At 39.9% G+C, this 20,217-nt stretch overlaps 1 protein-coding gene across 1 annotated transcript in view; it reads right to left on the reverse strand.

Moving 5' to 3' along the window:
- Window positions 1-20,217, reverse strand: part of RP1 (RP1 axonemal microtubule associated) — a 307,648-nt gene that overhangs the window by 87,265 nt on the left and 200,166 nt on the right. Inside the window, exons 32-36 of the mRNA XM_067553867.1 lie at window positions 19,873-20,042; window positions 10,101-10,320; window positions 8,558-8,712; window positions 2,085-2,298; window positions 172-362 (exon numbers count right to left, since the gene is read on the reverse strand). Of these exons, the coding sequence (XP_067409968.1) occupies window positions 172-362; window positions 2,085-2,298; window positions 8,558-8,712; window positions 10,101-10,320; window positions 19,873-20,042 (950 nt within the window). The remainder of the gene's footprint in view (window positions 1-171; window positions 363-2,084; window positions 2,299-8,557; window positions 8,713-10,100; window positions 10,321-19,872; window positions 20,043-20,217) is intronic.

The following is a 20,217-nucleotide window of genomic DNA, read 5'->3' on the forward strand; positions in this document are numbered from 1 at the left end:
ACTGGGCATGTGCAAGTCCTGTCATTTGTAGACAAAAATGACTGCAGATGTCAAGTTGTACAGACAGGCTTAGAAGTCATGTTGGAAATTCGGCCCATCTAAACTGTTTGTACAGGGTTTTAAGTACATGATTCTTAAAAGTTTTCTGGTAATAAAGAAAGGGTGAACTACTTTGATTTGAGTTGCTTTTCCTGTAATTTGAAGTGCCAACTCTTTGTGATTCAGGTCTCCATAAAAGATGAAAGAAAGTTGTATTGGATCCATTTCAGTGTTGAAGTCAGATCCAGCAATGTCCATTAGCCACAGACCTGAGGACTGCATGTTGATTTGTGGCAGTTTAGAACTAGAAATCAATCTTTTACCTTTAAAAATGATGAAAGAGAAAAAGGAAAGAAGACAACATGAGAGAAAGGCATAATATATTAAGACCATAGGCTTTACAGTACACACACAGCTGTATTTGCAGGTTATGCTGTATCTATGGCAACAGTTCACTAAGAATAACACATCAGTACCTTTATTCTATTTTTTCACCAAGAATTTAACCTTGATGTTTTGTTTCAAACTTTAGATTTACAGAATTTTTTTCTGGATGTCAAGTTGTTTTTACTGTCCTTTTTTGAATTAATGTTTAAAGAACACACAGCCTCCTTCATAACCCTAATTAATTGTTCTCACAGAAGTCATCAATGTCACTAACTCGCTATTTGACTTATATCACTTATGTCATTTAGAAACACTAGTAGTCTGAACCATAACAACATCTGGTACATAGCAAATAGCATCAATGAAATCCCCACTTGCAATCAGACCTTAAATAAGGATATGTTGTAAGATACTGAGAGGTGAACATATAAAATATGTGCTCCAAACCCACATTAGCCAGATCCTCATACAGCAATGCTAAAAACCCTCTGAATAATTCCAGGTCTGTTACATTGGCACCTTTAATTTTGGAATCTGTTTAAATGATCCTATGTAAACATCCTATATGTATGTTTAAATTATTTTAAGTTGTGAACTGATAAATAACACAACACAGAGAAATCTACCTTCAGTGAGTCTAGAAAACTACATGGTGGATTCTAAAGATATCTGACATAGACACATTGCTTTTCACTTTTCTACTTGTTCTTTTAAATCATCTTTTTCCTCACTGATCTCACTTGGGAGGTTCATTTACTTTGGTGTAACTATCTTCTTGGAATTATTTTTATAGGGTACAACATCTGATTACAGCACTTTTCTTTCCTCGCATTTTTAAATGGGTTTGATGAATTTTACATCTTGTTTGGAAGTGTGAAGCTGTCCACCTCCCATAAACTCATAGACTATAAGGTCAGAAGGGACCATTATGATCATCTAGTCTGACCTCCTTCACAATGCAGGCCACAGAACTTCACCCACCCACTCCTGTCATAGACCTCTACCCTATGACTGAGTTATTAAAGTCCTCAAATCGTGGTTTAAAGACTTCAAGGTACAGATAATCCACCATCAAGTGACCCTTGCCCCATGCTGCAGAGAAAGGCAAAAAACCCTCCCAATGCCTTTCTTCCACATACACCTTGGTTTTGACTTGCAGTCCTTCTGCCATGATGGGCTTCATCTGGGCAGAGAGACAGTACTACTTAACAGTGCAGTAGCTTTGTGGCGTGGACTAATGCCCACAGATAAGGACTAAGCTGAGATCACTAAACTAACTTTTTCCCTAGACTCGAAACCAACTCCCAACAGACTGAAACTACTGCATTAAAACTCAACTTTAAGCCACTTATCCCCATGAGTCCTGCTTCTCACATTCTAATCCCCTGTTAAATCATTAATTGTAATGTGCTAAATTTAATTCAGAGGACTATTACTCTATGCACAGTGCACTATACAGCATTAGATTATATTATATCTGACCTTACCAGTCTGTGGCTTTGCTATTATAGTAAAATCATGCTGAAAATGGCGATATTTACAAAATAAAGAGCAAAATAAAGAAATGATAGCAATTTTAAAAACCTTCAGCCAAATTCAAATCTGATGTAAGCAGGTGGAACTCCCATTGACTTCAGTCTTGTTGCATAAGGACCTACCTATTGTTACAATCTCACAAACAGTCTCACATATTCCCAGATGAGTATCAAGCCAGTTCCAACATGGAAAGATCCATTCTTCATCTGAGTCCTGCGATTCCTTGATTGTTATCATCTTGAGGTACATTCCAGCGCCATATCCTTCTCCATCATGTCCTACAACTACCTTTTGCAAATGGCTCAGAGAAACTGCTTCTACTAAAAATGAATCCATCTGCAAAAAGGAAAAATACTTTGAAAAGCAGCAAAAATGGAATGCTTGCTCTTAAAAATACACACACATACACACACAGTGTAAATGCAAAATATAATAACTAGAGATGAACTTAAACCAAAAACCTGGATCTGAATATGCATGAACTTCAGGGGAAACTTGAACCTGGATCTAGATCAGGATCAAGATCTGAACTTCATGGCTGGTTTATATCTATAATGGCTGAAAACAAAATCCCCTCTCTGAATAGCAAATTTCTGTTCTTGATTAGATTCCAAACATTGTTGCTCAGGTCCATCATTAGTAATGGCTGCAAGCTCATTTGATCATTGGCTCGTGTTGGACATTTCATCAGTCATTCCAAATAATGCTGCAATGTGCTTCTGGATACTAAAGAATCACTAGAAGATCTTGGTTCTGATATACTCACTGTGAGTTTCTGGCTTCTGGCATCTATTATGCAAATATGCATTAGTAGGGTTCCAGAGAGAAGTGAACATTCTGGAAAAAGCTTGCACATTGGGAGACATGGTTTTCTAAAATCCTGAATTCTCTCTTAAAAAGCAGAGAAGCCTGTCTTTTGTTTTGTGTACCACATGGCAAGAAAGGAGGGAAAAGAAGACTGAAAAGGAGCAGGGAGGAAAGGGTAGGAGAGAGAAAAAGAAATACAGACAGAGATGAAAGAGAAAGATGGGGAAGTCAAAGATGGAAGAGGAACAGAATGGACAGATCAACAGGGAAGGAAGGGTAGGGAAAGAAGTACAGGAAAGGAAAGGGGAAAGGGAAAGAGAAGGAAAAGAAGACATGGGGAGAGAGGAGTCGAAAGAGGAAATGTAATGCAGCACTAAATCTATATGATTTGGGACAGGTTTGTGCAGTGCATTCTTCTCATTTTATAGAAATCCTATCTGCTTTGTACACTACCCAGCGGATCCCAGTGTGGATAACAATGGTCAATAAGTTTTCATTAGCTGCAATGAAATGTTTGCAGCCTCTCAGTATTGAATCAAGTTGAAAACAATTGGAGTTTTAACAATAACAGTTTCAGATAATAATGATAAAAAAGAGATTTATGCGCTATGGGATCTTAATAAATGAAATTACAAGGCACTTAGAATGGCCATATTAGCAAACAGTTCTGTGAAGAAAACTCTATGGTTACCAAAGTGCTATACAGCTTGTCAACTATTTTTTGTATAAAAGTAATACAAAAGTAATTTATTTTTCACTAATATTAAAAACGCTTTCAGGTCATAAAATATCCATTTCTTGTAATTCAGACTTGCCAGCCAGATTACAAGTACCATTAAGTAACTGGTTCTTAAATTAAGGCAATACAAGGAAAATTCTGTGCATGAAGGAAGAGTTAGTCACCTTGTGCAGTAACTATAGTTATTCAAGATGTCTCCCTTTAGGGGTGCACCACTTCAGCTGTACATGCACTGCTCAAGCCATTCATGGGATATTTTTTGCTAGCAGCATCAATTTGGCTCATGTATGCACCCTATGGCTCTTCATGGCAGACACCGTGGTTATATAAAAGTGTGTGGGTGAACTGCCCTCGGTTCCTTCTCTACCTAGGGAACAATTGAAGCATAGGGAAGAAGGATGGGTAGGAGAGTACCTATAGGGATACACATCTCAAAGAACTACAGTTACTGCAAAGGGTGAGTAACTTTGCCTTCTTCTTTGAGTAGTGTCCTTATGGGTGCGCTTCACTTCACATGACTTCCTAGTAGTATTCCCAGGAGGGGGTAGCTTCAGAACAGGTCCAGTTAGTTCCGAAGTTAGTACTGCAGAGCCAAGTGCCTCCTCAGATCTGATGACATGGAGCAGGGCTTAATGCTTTGAAATTGTTTGGATTGAAGTCCAGGTAGCAGCTCTACCCATCTCGGATACTGGAACATTCTTCAAAAAATGTAGTATATGTTGCCTGTGATCTGGTTGATTGTGCTCCTACCCCCTTCAGGGACAGGGGGCTGAGCATCTGCAGAATCATAACAGGTAGAGATAGAACCCGATAGCCATTTCAAAAGTCTTTGAGCAGAGATAGGAGCCCTTTTAGATCTATCTGTTGCACATCCACAGAGCAGGAAGTCTCTATTCCCCAGAATCAAGGAGCCTATAGGCTGACGACACGGCCCAGGCTCTGAGGAAGGCTGCAGTGCCTCTCTTTAAGGGGAAAAAGTAGCGTCTTATGAGTCTTTAGCCCTGGTCCAGCCTCTGAGGAAGGCCACAGTGCCTCTCTTTAAGGGGAAAAAGCTAGCGTCTTATGAATCTTTAGCCCTGGCCCCCAGGCAGGGCAGGATATTCACACAGTCTGTAGCCCCTGGCACTCAAGCAGGGCAGGCATGGCAAAGTGGTCTATATGGTACCTGGAGCCAAGGGTCTTCCTCCAAGTTGCTGGAGTAGACAGCAAGTGGGAGTCCCACTAGTCCCTCATTGTCAGCCAGCAGCAGGTCTGGGAACTCCTTGGGGCCGTCAGTGGATGGCAGCTTCTCCAGGTCACAGGGTCCCGGTGGGTCCTCTGGCACACCGGGTTCAGGCAGCTCCAGTGGGTCCCTGGTGATGGGCAGCTCCTCTAAGTCAGGGCCAGCCTTGGGGGGTTTCTCCCAGTCAGAGGTCTTGGGTACCTCTTCCCAGCTACTAGGGCCCAGTGACCCTATCCAGTCACTAGAGCCCAGTGGCCCTATCCGGGCAGGCCTCGGAGGATCCAATCGGTGGGGTGTTCCCTCTGCACAGCCGCAGGACCTGGATCAGGCTCAGACCGCAGCCTCAGGGAAGACACATCCTTCTCCAGCAGCAGCTTCCCCCTGACTGAGCTGCTAGGCTGGCCTTTTATACTTTCCCTTCCTGTCCTGGCTCTGCCCCTCTGCTCCCAGGATACTTGGCCTGCAGGGCCCTGATCTGCCCAGCAGGGGCATCGTGATCCTTTCTTGGGCCCAGGCTCAGAGGAAGGCCACAGCACCTTGCTACAGAGCCATATCCTGAAACAGGAGATGAAGAATTGTCAGGAGTTTCATCAATGATTGAACACAGAGTTGATGCAGTCTGTGACCTGCTAAAATGTTTCTTGCTTGTAGATCTATAAATGCCCACATAATGTAGGGTAGCCATGGAGTCCCTCAGCATGTGCAGGGAGTTGTTTTTGGTATCTGAGAAAAGCTTATGGCCATCAAAAGGGAGGTCCTCTTTTATGCTCTGAACCACTCAGAAACCCTGAAAGTTGGAGCCATGACATCCTGCACATAACTACCGCCATGGAGATGGACCTGGCAGCAGTGTCTGCGGTATCTAGGAATGCCTGGAGAGTTGTTCTGGCCAATAGTTGACCCTCTACAACTATGGATTGAAATTGCTCCCTGCAGTCATATGGCAGCTGCTCAATAAAAGCTGTGAGCTTGTTGTAATTAGTTGTAATTAGTATTTGGCCATGACAGCCTGATAATTTGTGTGCTGGAACTTCAGGATTGTAGACAAGTATGACTTTCATCCAAAGAGATCCAGCTACTTTTTTTCCTTGCCATAGGGGAACAGATCTCCAGAAGTGCTTCTTACCCCATTCATTCACCACATCCACCACTGGAGAGTTGGGTGGGGGATGGGAAAACAAAAAGTCAGAATCCTTAAAGGGCATCTAGCATTTCTTATCTGCCCTTTTGCACATTGTTGGAATAGCGGCAGGTGTTCACCAGACCATCTTAGCCAGATCCAGGAGAGTCTCATTAATAGGTATCACCACTCTGGTGTTGCTGACTGCGAGATAGCCAGCAGCTTGTGTTGCAGATCCTTGACCTCCTCCAGAGGGATCTACAGGGTATCTGCTATCCTTCTGATGAGGTCCTGAAACAGCCTGAAGTCATTAGCCATGGAAAGTGGTGGAGGCATAACCCCCTCATCCAGCAATGATGATGAAATGGGAGTCTCAGGGGTGGCTTCTTCATCTGCCATAGCCCCATGTTCCTCGTGCTCCTCTGGGGGTGGAGGAGGGAGAGGGTGTGAAACCCTGGTCTTCCTGAGGGGTGATACTGGTGGTCTGGTAAATTGCTGCTGATAGGCGGCCCACGGGTCGGTCCCATTAGAGCCATTGCAGGGGTCCATAAGGAAGTGGGGATGGTATTCAAGGCTGGTTCCACCATCCTTGGTATCCTGCATGGTCTTCCCTGCAGCTGGCCAAAAGCAGATTCCCTAAGGGGTATGTAGGAGAATCACCGAAATCAAGGAGACTGATTGGGAGTCTTCTTCCTCTTCCTCCACATCCTCCCATGGGGTGGGGAGCAACCACTGAAGACAAAGGGGAGTCCTGTGCTGCAGGATGGCCACTTGGAGACTGATGCCACAGCCGAGGTAGCGGTAGTTGAAGCTGCTGGTATTGATAATGGGCACATTGCTGGCATTGTAGACATCTGGCACCATTGCTCGCTTGGTACTGAGGGTAACTCTGGCTGAACAACTTACATCAGAACCGATGACTGCGTTAAGGTGCATGATGGCACCAACAACTGAATGGATCCTTCAGTGCCAATGGCAGGGTCAAACTTGATGGTTCCCTGTGCTTACCCTTCTTACCGGTGTACGATATCAGTGCCCTACTACAGCCATGCTTCTTGTCCTTGGAGCTATGAGGCTTTACAGGCCCACCGATACTGGAGGAAGATCCTTGGCCTCAACAATATGTTCAGAGACTGAGGACTTCAATGGGGATCTGGTCTTTTTTGGAGCTGGCTCCTTCGAGTGAAAGTCCATGCTTCTCTTTCTGGTTAATTTCCAGCTGGCTCCAAAGATTCCCTTCCTTAGGGGAAGGATTCCCTGAGGTTTACAGAATGCTGCATCTGTGCAGGAAGAGATGTACAGGGATGGGGGGGTATGTCACCTGACCCATCTCAGAGAGTAGTTGCGGGGAGCATTCTATGGTTAACACTCTGAGCTTTATATCTCCTTGTTCTTTCTTGTCCCGGACTTTAGGGCCAAGCAGAAGGAACACTTCTGTGAGACTCCCCCAGATAATGGACACACTTGGAGTGCCCTTTGCTTACTAGTATAGCTGGGAAGAAAGGCAGAGTTTGAAGCTTGATTAGACAGGCATGACCCATAAGGAGAAGACAAGTCTCCCAAGGGGAAAAGAGAGGGGAAAACAATCTTCTCACCTAACTAGCTAATTAACTATAAACTACACAACTGCAATAAAAAAAACAGAAGGCCAAGTACGCTATAGGTGGAAATGCTAGAGTTCCATCACAGGTCAAGGCGATACAGAAGGAGCTGAGGGAGTTCACCTGCACACCCCTATATAGCCTTGGTGTCTGCCACAAGAAGGCTGAGGATGCATGTCTGAGCCGAACGGACACTGCTAGCTAGAAATCTCCGATCAAGGGCTCAAGAGGTGCATTTGCCCCTGACGTGAGGCACCTGAGTGGGATACTACTTGAAAAAAATTTGAGTTAATAGAAATATGGTATAGAGCCACCTTGCGGACCCTGCCGGTAACTAACAGGAAGTGGGCTTGAGAGACATGTAGAGACAGACAGACTGGGGGTTCTCTGATTGAATCTAGTTTCATCCTTTATGTTGTTGATGTGATTGTTAAATGAAATCATTTCACAGAAATCTGAGACTCCCTGTTCCTTGAGAATACTAAAGCTTGGTGATGAGTAAGTATGAAAAAGGGTTATCTTATTTTTAAACTCTGTCAGTGCATTCTCTTCTTTAAGTAAAAATTCTCATCTGAGATTGTCACATTCAAATATCTCTTCTTTTGAGGGATGTCACTTGTTTTAGTTCCTACATTCCACACAGATTTGGTGCTACCTCACTTTTGTTGTTGAAAATTATCAACAACAGAAATAATAATTAAACTACAATTATCAAAACAGTTATTTACATTAAAGGAATGAATCTCAAAGCAATATAAGTTTTCTGCATGAATCATTTTTATGACATTAATTTTGGTTCTTTGTCACCCACTGCATCCCACATTTGGGACATAAAAAGTTGAGAGGCATGATCACAAGGGTTATGACTCAGATAAGCTGCTTGACACATGCAGATGTAGAACCCTGATTATTACCTATGGAGAATCTAGGCATAAATCTGAAACAGAATACTGGAGCTGATCTGCTGCAAAGATCTTTAAGGAGAATTTTGCTCTTAGAATCAAGAGCTAGTGATTAGTTGCAGTCAAAAAATCCATTGGTAGACATTCAGAAAACAGTGCTATTGTTTGAGTTTGTAAAAAAACTTAACTTTTGTGTCTTTTTACCTTGTTCCTTTGAAATTTTCTTCCTTTTACCAATGATTCATGTAGTTTCCTCACACCTGTGTCCCCTTTTTCGCCATACAGAGTGATATAAACATTTGCAAAGGTTTCTGCTCCCCAGTGGTCACCCGTGTGTATAGAGACAATATACTTGTGGACTATACAAAGAAAGAATATTGTTCGAACAAAACAGACAAAATTGAAAGTGTATGCTTAAAGGAAAACTGCAATATACTTTAAAGATATTCTAATAAAATCGGAGAAATAACAGTAACAACAACTAAAAAGAATGCGCTATATGGGAATTAGAACAGAAAGGAAGTAGTTCTTCTGTGTGGACCTGACCCAGCTCTCACTGAAGTCAGTGGGAGTCTTTCCGTTGACAACAGTGGGAGTTTGATTGTCCCTGTGTGGTTCTTGTGCTAGTCTACTTGGAAAAATTATTTCTGTTTTATTCTGTGGGACCCTGGAGGAACTCAGGAGAGGTCAGTTATGGACAGTCAGAAAAATAAATGTTTCCATGATAATAAATAATAGTGATAATAATAATAATAAAGTAACCGTCACAAAGGAAGCCACTCTCCTGTCTTGACATGATGCAAATTATAGCAGAAGGGATGGTCGTAATGTAGTATCTGAATGCATGACAGTGCACGTAGTAAATGAAAATCTAATGAACTCATTTAACATTGTAAGATACATGATTCCTTTTAAAGTCCCCTGTCTTTATAACGCGGGCATATGATTGTATTTCTCTCGCCCAGTCTACACTGTCAGAGAAGCTTTGTTCTGAGAAGTATCAATAAGGCAGCAGCCCTGTTTACCCTTTAGGGAGATAGTGACATAGTAACATGAACTTCTAAAAAATGTTTCTATATATAATTAGTACACATTACTACTTGGCTAATATTTAGTTATATGAGAGGTTATAATTAATCAGTGTAGCTTTCCTTTAAGATCCATAGCAGTTTTCAGATGCTCAGATAGGAGCAAGCAATGTTAACCATGTTAGAACATTTAGCGTAGAGAAACCATTACAGTAGGGCTCCTAGCTTCTTGACTTTCAGGTGTAATAAGCAAATGTGAGGCTTTACAATCTTTAATTTTATGGGTACATTTTGGGAGGCCCTCTGAAAAAGTGGGACCTTCCCACATTATAAAAATGCCCTTGGAATTACAGCCCAACTTTATTGTACAGTAATGATTATTTCTGATATCCACTTCAGTAACTCAAGCTGTGATAAGCATTCTACCAAAATTGACCGCCACAGCTTTGAATTATGTGAGTTATCTTTTACTAGTATAATTAGATTTTTCCAGTTTTGCACATTTAGAGTTATGCACAAGATTTAACAACTGTTAAACCCAATTTGTCATTTAACTAGGAGAGGTTTTAAAATGTGCAGTATTGTCATAGCACTTGTGTGAACAGAGTCGTTGTGGAACCACCACAGATATCAAGTACAGAGAATGATTAAATACTTGCTGAACTGATTTTTTTCCAAGGCTGGTTCATGTTGTTCCCATCTTCTCCGTTATATTTTACCTGGTAAAGGTTTCTGGTTCTCATTCACTGCAGGGAATTCTTTCAACAGCTCCCTGTGTTCTCCGTTAAGAGAGAGCCAGCAGTTACAGTCAAAGTTCACTTCTTGTTTAGTATGTAGCTCTTGCATGTGAAAGGACTTCAGATGCCAACCCTCAAAGCCTGGCAAATCATCACAGCTGATCCGAATTTTGTACACATCCCCCACATCTCCAGTTTCAACCTGCAATAAGTATAATGAAGAAAAGTTGACCATCAAGGCGGCTTCTTGAACAGAGACTTTTTTCAACTGGCATAGGATGGATAAAGTTAATGTTAACAGACAGGAAGGATGATTTTGTGGTTAAGATAAAGGAGATGAGGGAATCTATTCCTGGCTTTGCTATAGCCTTCCTGTGTGACCTTGGGCATGTCAACTGAATCTGCCTTCTCTGTTCCCTTATCTGCAAAATGGGGATGATACTTTCCCCACTAAGGTGCTGTGTGGCTAAATGCATTAACATCTGTGCACTGAGGACGTTGGATGGAAGGTGTTATGTAATGTCCTGATCCTGCTGGCTGCTGAATGACCTCAACTACTATTTAAATCAATAGTATCAAGCCCTAAGTGCTAGTTATTATCAGTAATAACAAGAAGTAATAATAAAGCCTTGCTCAAGTAGTTTTAAGGAAATATTCACTTGTAAAATGATATATTTCATAATCCAAATGATTTCATTACCACTTCACTGGAACAAAGGAGCCATTGTGTTCTTTTAAAAATACCATTAACCTCATACAACTAGCTTTGCATTATAGGGTTGTCCTTCCCTACTGTCAATGATGTAACTGCATAGTCCTGATATAATCAGGAATGGGAAATTTGAACCTCTTGATACTGCTGCTGGATAACTTCCAGTCCAGGTGGGATCTTTTCACTGCTCACTACCTCCATGGATCTCTCTGAGACCCAGTTTATCCTTCCAATCCACAGCTTGAGGGGCTGAGGGTGAATGCAACAGATATAAAAAGATCTGTCCCTCCTAATTACTTTCTCATTTCCTTATTGCCTGTGGAACAGGAGGGAAGAGAGAAGGGAATCACTGAACCTATCCTCCTTCTCTCATCTCCTCACCACTTATTCTAGGAGCTGGTGATCTGCAGCCCCGCAAATGTGTAAAAGTTCTTGGATTGGATGGAGATCACAACTTTCATTCACTGTCATCAGGCCAAGGCGGCATCAATAATGCTCACCAGAGAAGGAAAGATTCATCAGCCTGCTCTATACATCAACCTACTGCATGTACCAATAGTGGCTTCAAGAGAAACAAGAGACAAAGCTAGTTTTAAAAGGTAACAATTTTAAGAAAGGACAAAGTTCAAAAATGTTGCTCAGGGTCTTGTACTCTATCAAGACTACCTGCTCTCATTTTACAAAATTAATGTTTTCAGTCCAACCACAACATAAGGCTTTGTGACTGGTGCCTGAGTGAGTTGATATGTTATTAAGGGACAGCAGAGATGAAGGAACATTTTATAGCACTTTGGGTGAAGGATGGTTGGTTTCCCGACTCTCATTAACATTAACAGAGGTCATGTAGCTAAAACATGGTGGTGGAGTGTTTTGAATATTTAGAGGAAACTGTCAGTATAAAAGATGGCACCTACGAAAATAATACTGCAGTCAAAAAAGAACAATGGGTCAATTCTATATCAAAGCTAAATCCTAGGAGCCAGGGGTCAGTTCAAAGGGATTGGGGTAAGGAATCCTCCCCATTGTCCACACAGTGGTAGCAGTGCTGCTCTGTGGCTGATCCTGTGGCCCTGAGGCTGTAGTTATGCACTGGAGAATCCGCCAGACTTCCCCTTCTCTTTCCCTGGACTGCCCCTATTTGCTCCGAAGCCCTGCTGTATATGGATACAAGGACTTCTTTTGTGGAATTGGACCGTAAGATACACAGTAGGTTTGCACCCCTTTGTGTGTTCACCAAATCCTGCCCAAATCTTGTGCAGTTGAATCACATTGATTCCACTTTTTAAAGATGTCTCTGCATCCATGCAAGGGGAGACAGCATTTCCCCATTGCAAAGCCAAGATTTTTCATTCAAGGTTATGGAGGTTGCAAAGAGTATCTTTAGGCATGGCTATGCTTGTTGAACTAAGTGGTCTAATTCATCTAAAAAATGTCAATTTATCTCTTATTCTCAAGGAGAGAATGCACTGTTCTTCTACATGTCCAAATTGTGGCTTCTTCATAAGCAATGAAATCTTAAATTCTGCTTTTTCATAACAAGACTGTTTTTTAAATTATTGCCTGCAGTTATTTCTTCTTACAGAGGGACCTCTTGACTCCCTTTATATCACACAACTACTCTGTTGTATGTACTACAGACTATTTACTGGACAAAACTTTGTGGTTTAGAGTTGTAAAAATACAGCGCTCGGATATTTTTCTTTTTACTGAAGATGGCAGGTTGCACCTGACATTCTTATCTTGTCTTCTGCTACTCAGACCTGCAGCATTCTAGGCTGCTACACTATTACAAATTAATTCTTATGACATTTTAAAGGGTATATATTGCACTCATTGCAGCAAATGTGCAGACAATATACATTGTAGATGTACTATACAGGAAGACAGTTTCAGAGAACGTTTCACTACTCTGTAAAGCGTGACTGCTCTAAAATAATTGTTTTCCCTTCATTTTGCATAATCATAATTTCAATGAACTCTGTGACTGTACCTCCAACCAGAAAACATCTGCAACCAGACTTCTCCCTGATCTACTGAATTAAATGACACTGGATAATCTCAGTTGAATTCACCAGATCTCCCTCCCCTTTTAACATTTTTACCTCTAATTCAGTCATTATTATCCTCTTTTCTATTCTAGTCTTTTGGTCCATCATTGTAATCCACGTTTTTATTACATTAATTCTAATCTTTTCCTGAGCAACTTACCATGATCACCTTTCTATTTCAGAATTTGATTTCCTAACTTGGATCCAATAATTGGCTTTTTTCACCTTCTGATCCTTATAAACTTCAAATTAATGCAAAATGACCTAAGTAGAGCTGAACGAATAATTCATAGCAATCTAGCCTTTTTCCTCATCTTATGGACTATTTGCAAGCAGAACACTCTTTCCTCATGGTTTTTCATTATTCAAAGTTTGTTAATTAATTTTGTCATGTATTTCTCCTCTCTCAATTAATCACAGTTTGAACCAAGTATTCTATACTCAGGGCTTGAAATTTAAGCTATGTTAGTGGTGATATGTTAGTTGTGATAGTATGTGGTCACATACTAAGTATCAGGTATTGTTTCTGTTCCATGACTGAATGAGCATAGCTCTTATAATCAAGAGATGGCTTTGAACAAGCCACTGGGCTCTGAATCTCTCAGAGAAAGGTAATAGATAAAAGAAGATTAGGTAATTTTAGATTTCAATTTTTTTCCTTTCTGGGCCACACAAGACTTCTTTAGAGGAACCCATCCTAGTATAGTTAGGCTACTCTAAGGTTTATTGTCTGGATTCAGAGTTTAAATTTAATTCTCTGTCACTTTCACGAAGCATGTGTGTGTGCATGTGTGATCCTAGTTACAAAGGGTGTAGTCAGATCATTGCAGGATTTATTTAATTGCCTCTGTGTCAGAGCTCTGGAAACTCTGTCTCTGATATGCTAAGCAGTGTTCTATCCAATAGAAAATATACAAAGTGGATTGCATTATATGGTATTTAATTTTCTGTCATCTCCACAATTATTGACACAAAGTAATCATGAATGTGTGCATGGGTCCTCTTTGCAAGAGGTTTGTGGTCACATCCTTGTCTAGCTCATTTAATACCATCTGTGCCAGCGCACTGGAGATTGGTTTTAAGGACCCCATCCCCAAGATGTCTAGCAGTGCCACTTCTCATATGGTGATTCTTTGGATTACGGTAGCATGCACAATGTGCTAGGTGCTTTCCAAATACATAATAAAATGCCATTCATGCTCTGAAAGCTCATAATGTAAGAAAACAAGAAACATGCAAAGATTGGGGAAAGGAATGAATATACCATATAAATATACCCATTCTATATGAGCTTAGCATGTCTTGTATGAGCCCTCAACATTTCATAAAATTAAACCCAAAAGAGATGCGAGTACATCTGAAACAAATCAAGTTTTTTGAACAAACAAACTTGGATGTATTATTAATATTATTAATCTATTTTAGCATGATTAGCCCAGCTCTACTTACATAGATTTGACAGCCAGAAGGGATGATTATTATCATCCAGTCTGATCTCCTGCATAATCGACACCACAGAACTTCCCTGAATTAATTCCTGTTTGAACCAGAACATATTTTAAAATTCCCTATGATGGAGAATCCACCACAACCCTTGGTAAGTTGTTCTAATGGTTAATTACCCTCACTGTTAAAAATGTACATCTAATTTCCAGTCTGCATTTGTCTAGATTCAACTTCTTGCTATTGGATCGTGTTATGTTATTTCAAAGCCCATTGTCAAATATTTGTTCCCATGTAAATACTTGTAGACTGTGATCAAATCGCCTCTTAACTTTTTCTTTGTTACACAAAATAGATTGAGCAATATCCTTATAACAGACCTTATTTTTGTATTAGCTCCTTACAAACTTGTTTGTGCCTTTACTGAACATTAAGATATGCCTGCAAGTATGTTATAGCCAAGATGCTTGGAAACATAACAAAACATACGTTCAACTAGTTATGTTACAAAATGTTAAAACTAATGAAAGACGTTCCAAAAGGTTTCTGCTTCTATGTCCCAAGGACAAGCAAAATCAAGAAGACAAATGTAAAATGTTCATGTTTTAAATCAAGGGCTAACTGTAAAAAGGAACGGTAGTGTGTGTTATCAGAGCCATAAATCTAGGTTGCAAAGTGGCCACACCAATCCCTTTAATTTCCAAAGGAAAAAGCTCTGCTTGTGTTTTTGAACTCCATGAAAAACGTGTGTAGCTGGAAATGTTTTAAACTATTGTTTATTTCTTAAACATTGAAATGACAAACATCTTTTGAGATGTATATTTGCAAATATTTGTACTAAATGCAAGCCTTCATATAATAACTGCCTAAAATCATTGTTATATGAATAATAAGATGTTTTATGTACAAATATGGCAAGATCATTTCATGTTATAACTGGTTACTAATATAAGAAGCCATTTAAATATAAAATATTTATCTGAATGGGAATTAATTAATTACTTGCAGTGTGCAACCAAACCACCACCCAATTCAGGAAGACAAGAAAATCATCATTCCAAAAATTGTCATGTAGAATCAACATCTTACATTAAAGACTTTCTAAAAGTTATTTATTTTAGAAGACTGTTTTGGGAACTGAAAACTCTTATAAAAAATACAGAATTTAATTTCCTGTCAAACTCTAATAAAATTGAAAGAATATCTCAGAGAATGAACTGAATAAAAAGAATGAGTTAAAACTAGCTTTGAAAGTTATCTGGTGTCTTCCTGCCATAAGAAGAACAAAGGCAATTATGAAATGTTGCATATTCATTAAGCAGACTGCATGTTCAGGAGCTGAAAGTGTCACCAAAGACGACCCCAAAGGCATGAAGCCAATGAATTGGTGATAGCAACTGACTTTGAATCTAAACAAGGCTGAAAGAGAAGTGTTTACCTATAATTTCATGAAAATAAGAAGGATATAAAACACTGAAGAGAGCACTTCTAACTCATACCCTCTGCTCCCCTGCTCCCCACATCAGACTACCCAAGCAAGCTGGCACAGCGAGATAAGAAAAACAGAGAAGATTCAAGAAGAAACCAACCTCAGGAGAACCTCCCCAAGACCTCAGAATGGATTGGTGAGAGGAAGTTAACTAAGATACTGCCAATGGATTAGATTTAAAATTCTCACAATGATTTTGTTGGAAAATTGAAATGCTGCTGTAATTTAAATCACTAACAGTTTCTCTTGTTAATCACCAAGTAGTTAGACCATATATTCCTGGAGACAAGACAGGGGCTAAACGTTGGTAAATGAGAAACAATGGGATGTAACTGGATTTAAGATTGTTAATATTCATAACTGGCCTATTTGAAAACAGCTTCTTAAATGGCTTCCTCTAAGTAACTAATTTAAATATCGTCTTCAATTTTATAGGATTTAGTTAGGATTGCTTATTTTGCCCAAATATAAACTATTTTGGTTATTATTAACAAACAAATTATTTTGCACATACAAAAACAGTTTTAAATATCTAATGAAGTACAAAAATCCAATACAATAATTTTGGGAAATAATACACTTTGGTCTTAACTTACCAACAGAAAAGTGCCCTGCAAGGCAGCACACTCTCAAGGGTGTAATCTCTGTTTAAAGCTCTCCACAGAGAGACATATAAAAGAGATTGTAACAAAAGTAGTCAGTTTATCATTTGTGTTCAGTCATTTGTGTTGTTTTGTTTAAGGTTTTCTTTTCCTTTCTTTAATAATAAAACAGTCATGGTTAATTGTTGTGATTATTTTAGAATAAGAATTTTAGAACATAAGAACAGCCAAACTAGATCAGACCAATGGTCCCATCTAGCCCAGGTTCCTGTCATTCAGAGGGAATGGACGGAATAGGCTGTCATTGAGGGATCCATCCCTGTCACTCTCAGCATCTGGCAATCAGAGACTAGGGACACTCGGAGCATGTGGTTGCATCCCTGACCATCTTGGCTAATAGCCACTGATAGACCTATCTTCCATGAACTTATCTAGTTCTGTTTTGGCCTTTGTGTAGTCTTGATCATGTGTCCCTTAAGGTATGTAAAAAGAACCCCTCTAACTAAGTGGTGAGAGCCACCCCCCTGAATTGGCAGTAAAAGGAACATTTACAAAGAGCTGGCCTACCATTTCTTGTTTCTCTAAACTAAATATTTTTAGTAATGTTAAAACTAAAATTACTTGGTGTGCAACAATTTAAAACTACCCATTTAAATACCCCACCTTTCATTTCCCATTGTATTTCTGTTCCTTATTGTTTTCATATTTATTGCTCTTTCCCCAAACCCTGCCACTCTCAGAGGACAACATCACCATAAACACTGGGGTGTATTCACAGGAGTGTTGTACATAAGACACAGAAGTAAAGGTCCCACTTTACTCAGCGCTGGTAAGGCTTCAGCTGGAGTACTGTGTCCAGTTCTGGGCACCACACTTTAGGAAAGATGTGGACAAACTGGGGAGAGTCCAGAGGAGAGCAACAAAAGTGATTAAAGGTTTAGAAAACCTGACATATAAGGAAAGATTAAAAATCTGGGCATGTTTAGTCTTGAGAAATGAAGACTGAGTGGGGATCAGATAGTAGTCTTTAAATCTGTTAGAGGCTGTTATAAAGAGTGCAGGGACAAATTGAAGGCACGATAAGAAGTAACCAGCTTAATTTGCAGCAAAGGAGATTTAGGTGGGATATTAGTTAAAACTCTCTAACTATAAGGATGGTTAAGCTCTGGAATAGGCTTCCAAGCAAGCTGCCACAGCAAGATAAGAAGTGACTGTGGAATCCCTATCATTGGAAGCTTCTAAAAACAGGTTGGCCAAACACCAGTTAGGGATGGTCTAGGTTCACTGGTTCCTGCCTGGGTTTACTTGGACTTGATGATTTCTCGAGGTCCCTTCCAGCTCTACATTTCTATGATTACATGATAAATGGAGTAAAGAGAAGCTGTGTTTATTTTCTTCATTTAATGTGCATTTTTAACTTAATTTTAATTGGTAGCCATCATACTACCATTGCTATCAAAATTTAAGATCAATGAAAGCAACTTTATTTAACTTGTGCATTCTCTATTATTTATATATTTAAGCAATTTGTTCTTTATATTTATTAACGATCTGTAATTAAAATGAGAGCTGCTGACAATCATAGGAGACTTTGCAAAATAGTTTGGACCTGACTGTCACCTTCAAGGTGTGTATGCAGTTGTGGCACACTTGTGTGAGTGCACCTGGAAAATCAGAGATACACATCTCTTGCCATGATGTGGACACATAAATGGGCAATACGTAAATTCACATGGATTTCTGGGATCAAATTTAAGCCCACTGTTTCAAAACAATTAATCTTGCATATGCTACATTATTTATAGTTCAACCTTACTGCACTGTATTACTAAGGATATTTACATAAAACCAGGATCTTTGTTTTTTTGAGAGTTCATCTGCTCCTGCTTAGTGCTCATCAGAGTTCACAACTCTCTGCTCATTGTGACATCATAATCATTCCCACAGCAAACAACTGTGCTTCAACAAACAGGAGCAGATGAACTCACTTATGAAACAAATATCCTGAATGTATTCAAATGTCCTTAGAAATAAGGAGTAAAGGAAGAAAACAACAGAAACTATATGATATATCAGTTGAATTGTTTTCAAAGATTCCCATGAAACATCAACCATTCTTTAATATCAGGCCTGCTCCTTTGATTTATTTAAAATGCAATAAAGCTTGTACAGTACTGTGACTCATATTGCAAAAAGACAAACCTTCATGCACAACAAACTTCCAGAAAATGTTAAGGTTTTGACACAAAGCAACAAAACCAAGGACATGAACAGCCAAGGGAAAAATATACCATGTCTTCCTAAACCTAAGCCAATCAGAAGAATGGAAATGCACTTAGAAAGCTGTCAGTGTGGCACTGCACCATGGAGAAATGTGCCCTCTGGGGAAAAGTGTAGGCCACTTTAATGAAGACCAAAGAGACAGCAAAGTCCCACTTATGTCTCTTGGATATACTATCCAACCCTCTTCATCTTCAGCATTCTGAAGGAAGGGACAGGTAAAGGTGTTGAAACTTACACTCATAAGTTCCCAGCCCCCCATTTAGAATACTAGATCCCTCAATATTAGAGGCATCAAGGTCTTAAGTTCCAAACTGACAAGCAGTAAAGTTTTTGAGGCATTTCGGAGCGTTTACCTAGCCATCTTTTCCTTGGAGATGGATTAGTTCCAGGGGGAGAAGCAGGGACTTTTAACCCTTTGAGCCCACAATCATTTCCTACTCATAAATCCACAGCAGAGTTCCAAGTTTGGCATGAAAAAAAAAATCCCTCCAAATTTTCTTTTTCAATGTATTCTCATCCTCCTGCATCTGTGTAACCTTTGTGAAGGGGAAGTATAATTAAATTCTCTGCACTCAGGGAAAAACAGGAGCTGCTTTGTTCTGACTCCACTGGGGACAAACAGCACCCCCAAACGGGATGGTGAGTAGGCAAAGCCACAGCTGCACTCCCCACTCTCCAATGGCCAGTACAGTTAAGCAGCCACGTGGATGCAGCTTGCTACCACAAAAAAGCATGTAGTAATGAGTGCTCATCCTCTGCCCCAGGTGCTCCAGTAGGCCTTCCTGAGGGCTCTCCTGAGGCAGCGCCATGTTCCCCTTGGCTACAGGCTGTATCTGAGTGCACAAACTAACACTAAGAATTTTACGCAGCCCTCATTACTGCAGGGTGCAAGAACATGTAGTTAAGCATTAGGGCCTGATAATTTTCAGAATAGAGTCAATGACAAATTCCCCAAAGATTTCAGGTTTATCAGAAGTAGGCCCTGTGAACACTCTAGCTGAATGTAGCTTAGACGGGTTGCAGGGAGAAGCTGGCCCAAGAGCTAAAGTTATATCACTCCATCTTTTGTAAATAACTATGTCATTTGTAGCAACCAAAGTAGCATTTCAAATATATCCTTTGGCTAAAGCAGAATGCCATTATAATCTAAGCATAGTATTGTATATTTAAGACTTACAAGGAATTCATCCATTGCTCTGGGTAGAAAGCACACATATCCTGGGCTTTGTGGAGAAAGGAGAAGGTCACCACTTTTGCCCTTTGAGCCATAAATCACAAGGGTTCTTTTACACTTCTGTGACTCTGGGGAATCGCTGGCTGTTTTAACCCGCACTCTCCATTGTTGTGCTAAATAAAAGCAAAAACAATGTCACATTTTAACAGCAAGTGAAAATACATACGGATTTGTTTATTATTATTATTACTACAAAACATTTGAACAGTGTCATAAATTTACATGATGCTTTACAAACAATAGACAAGACACGAAGAGATTACAATCTAAATAAGACATGACAAACAC

This window comes from Emydura macquarii, unplaced genomic scaffold (genome assembly GCF_026122565.2).
Source record: "Emydura macquarii macquarii isolate MOO-44397 ecotype Brisbane River unplaced genomic scaffold, CSIRO-AGI_Emac_v2 contig_1477, whole genome shotgun sequence".
Taxonomy (NCBI): domain Eukaryota; kingdom Metazoa; phylum Chordata; order Testudines; family Chelidae; genus Emydura; species Emydura macquarii.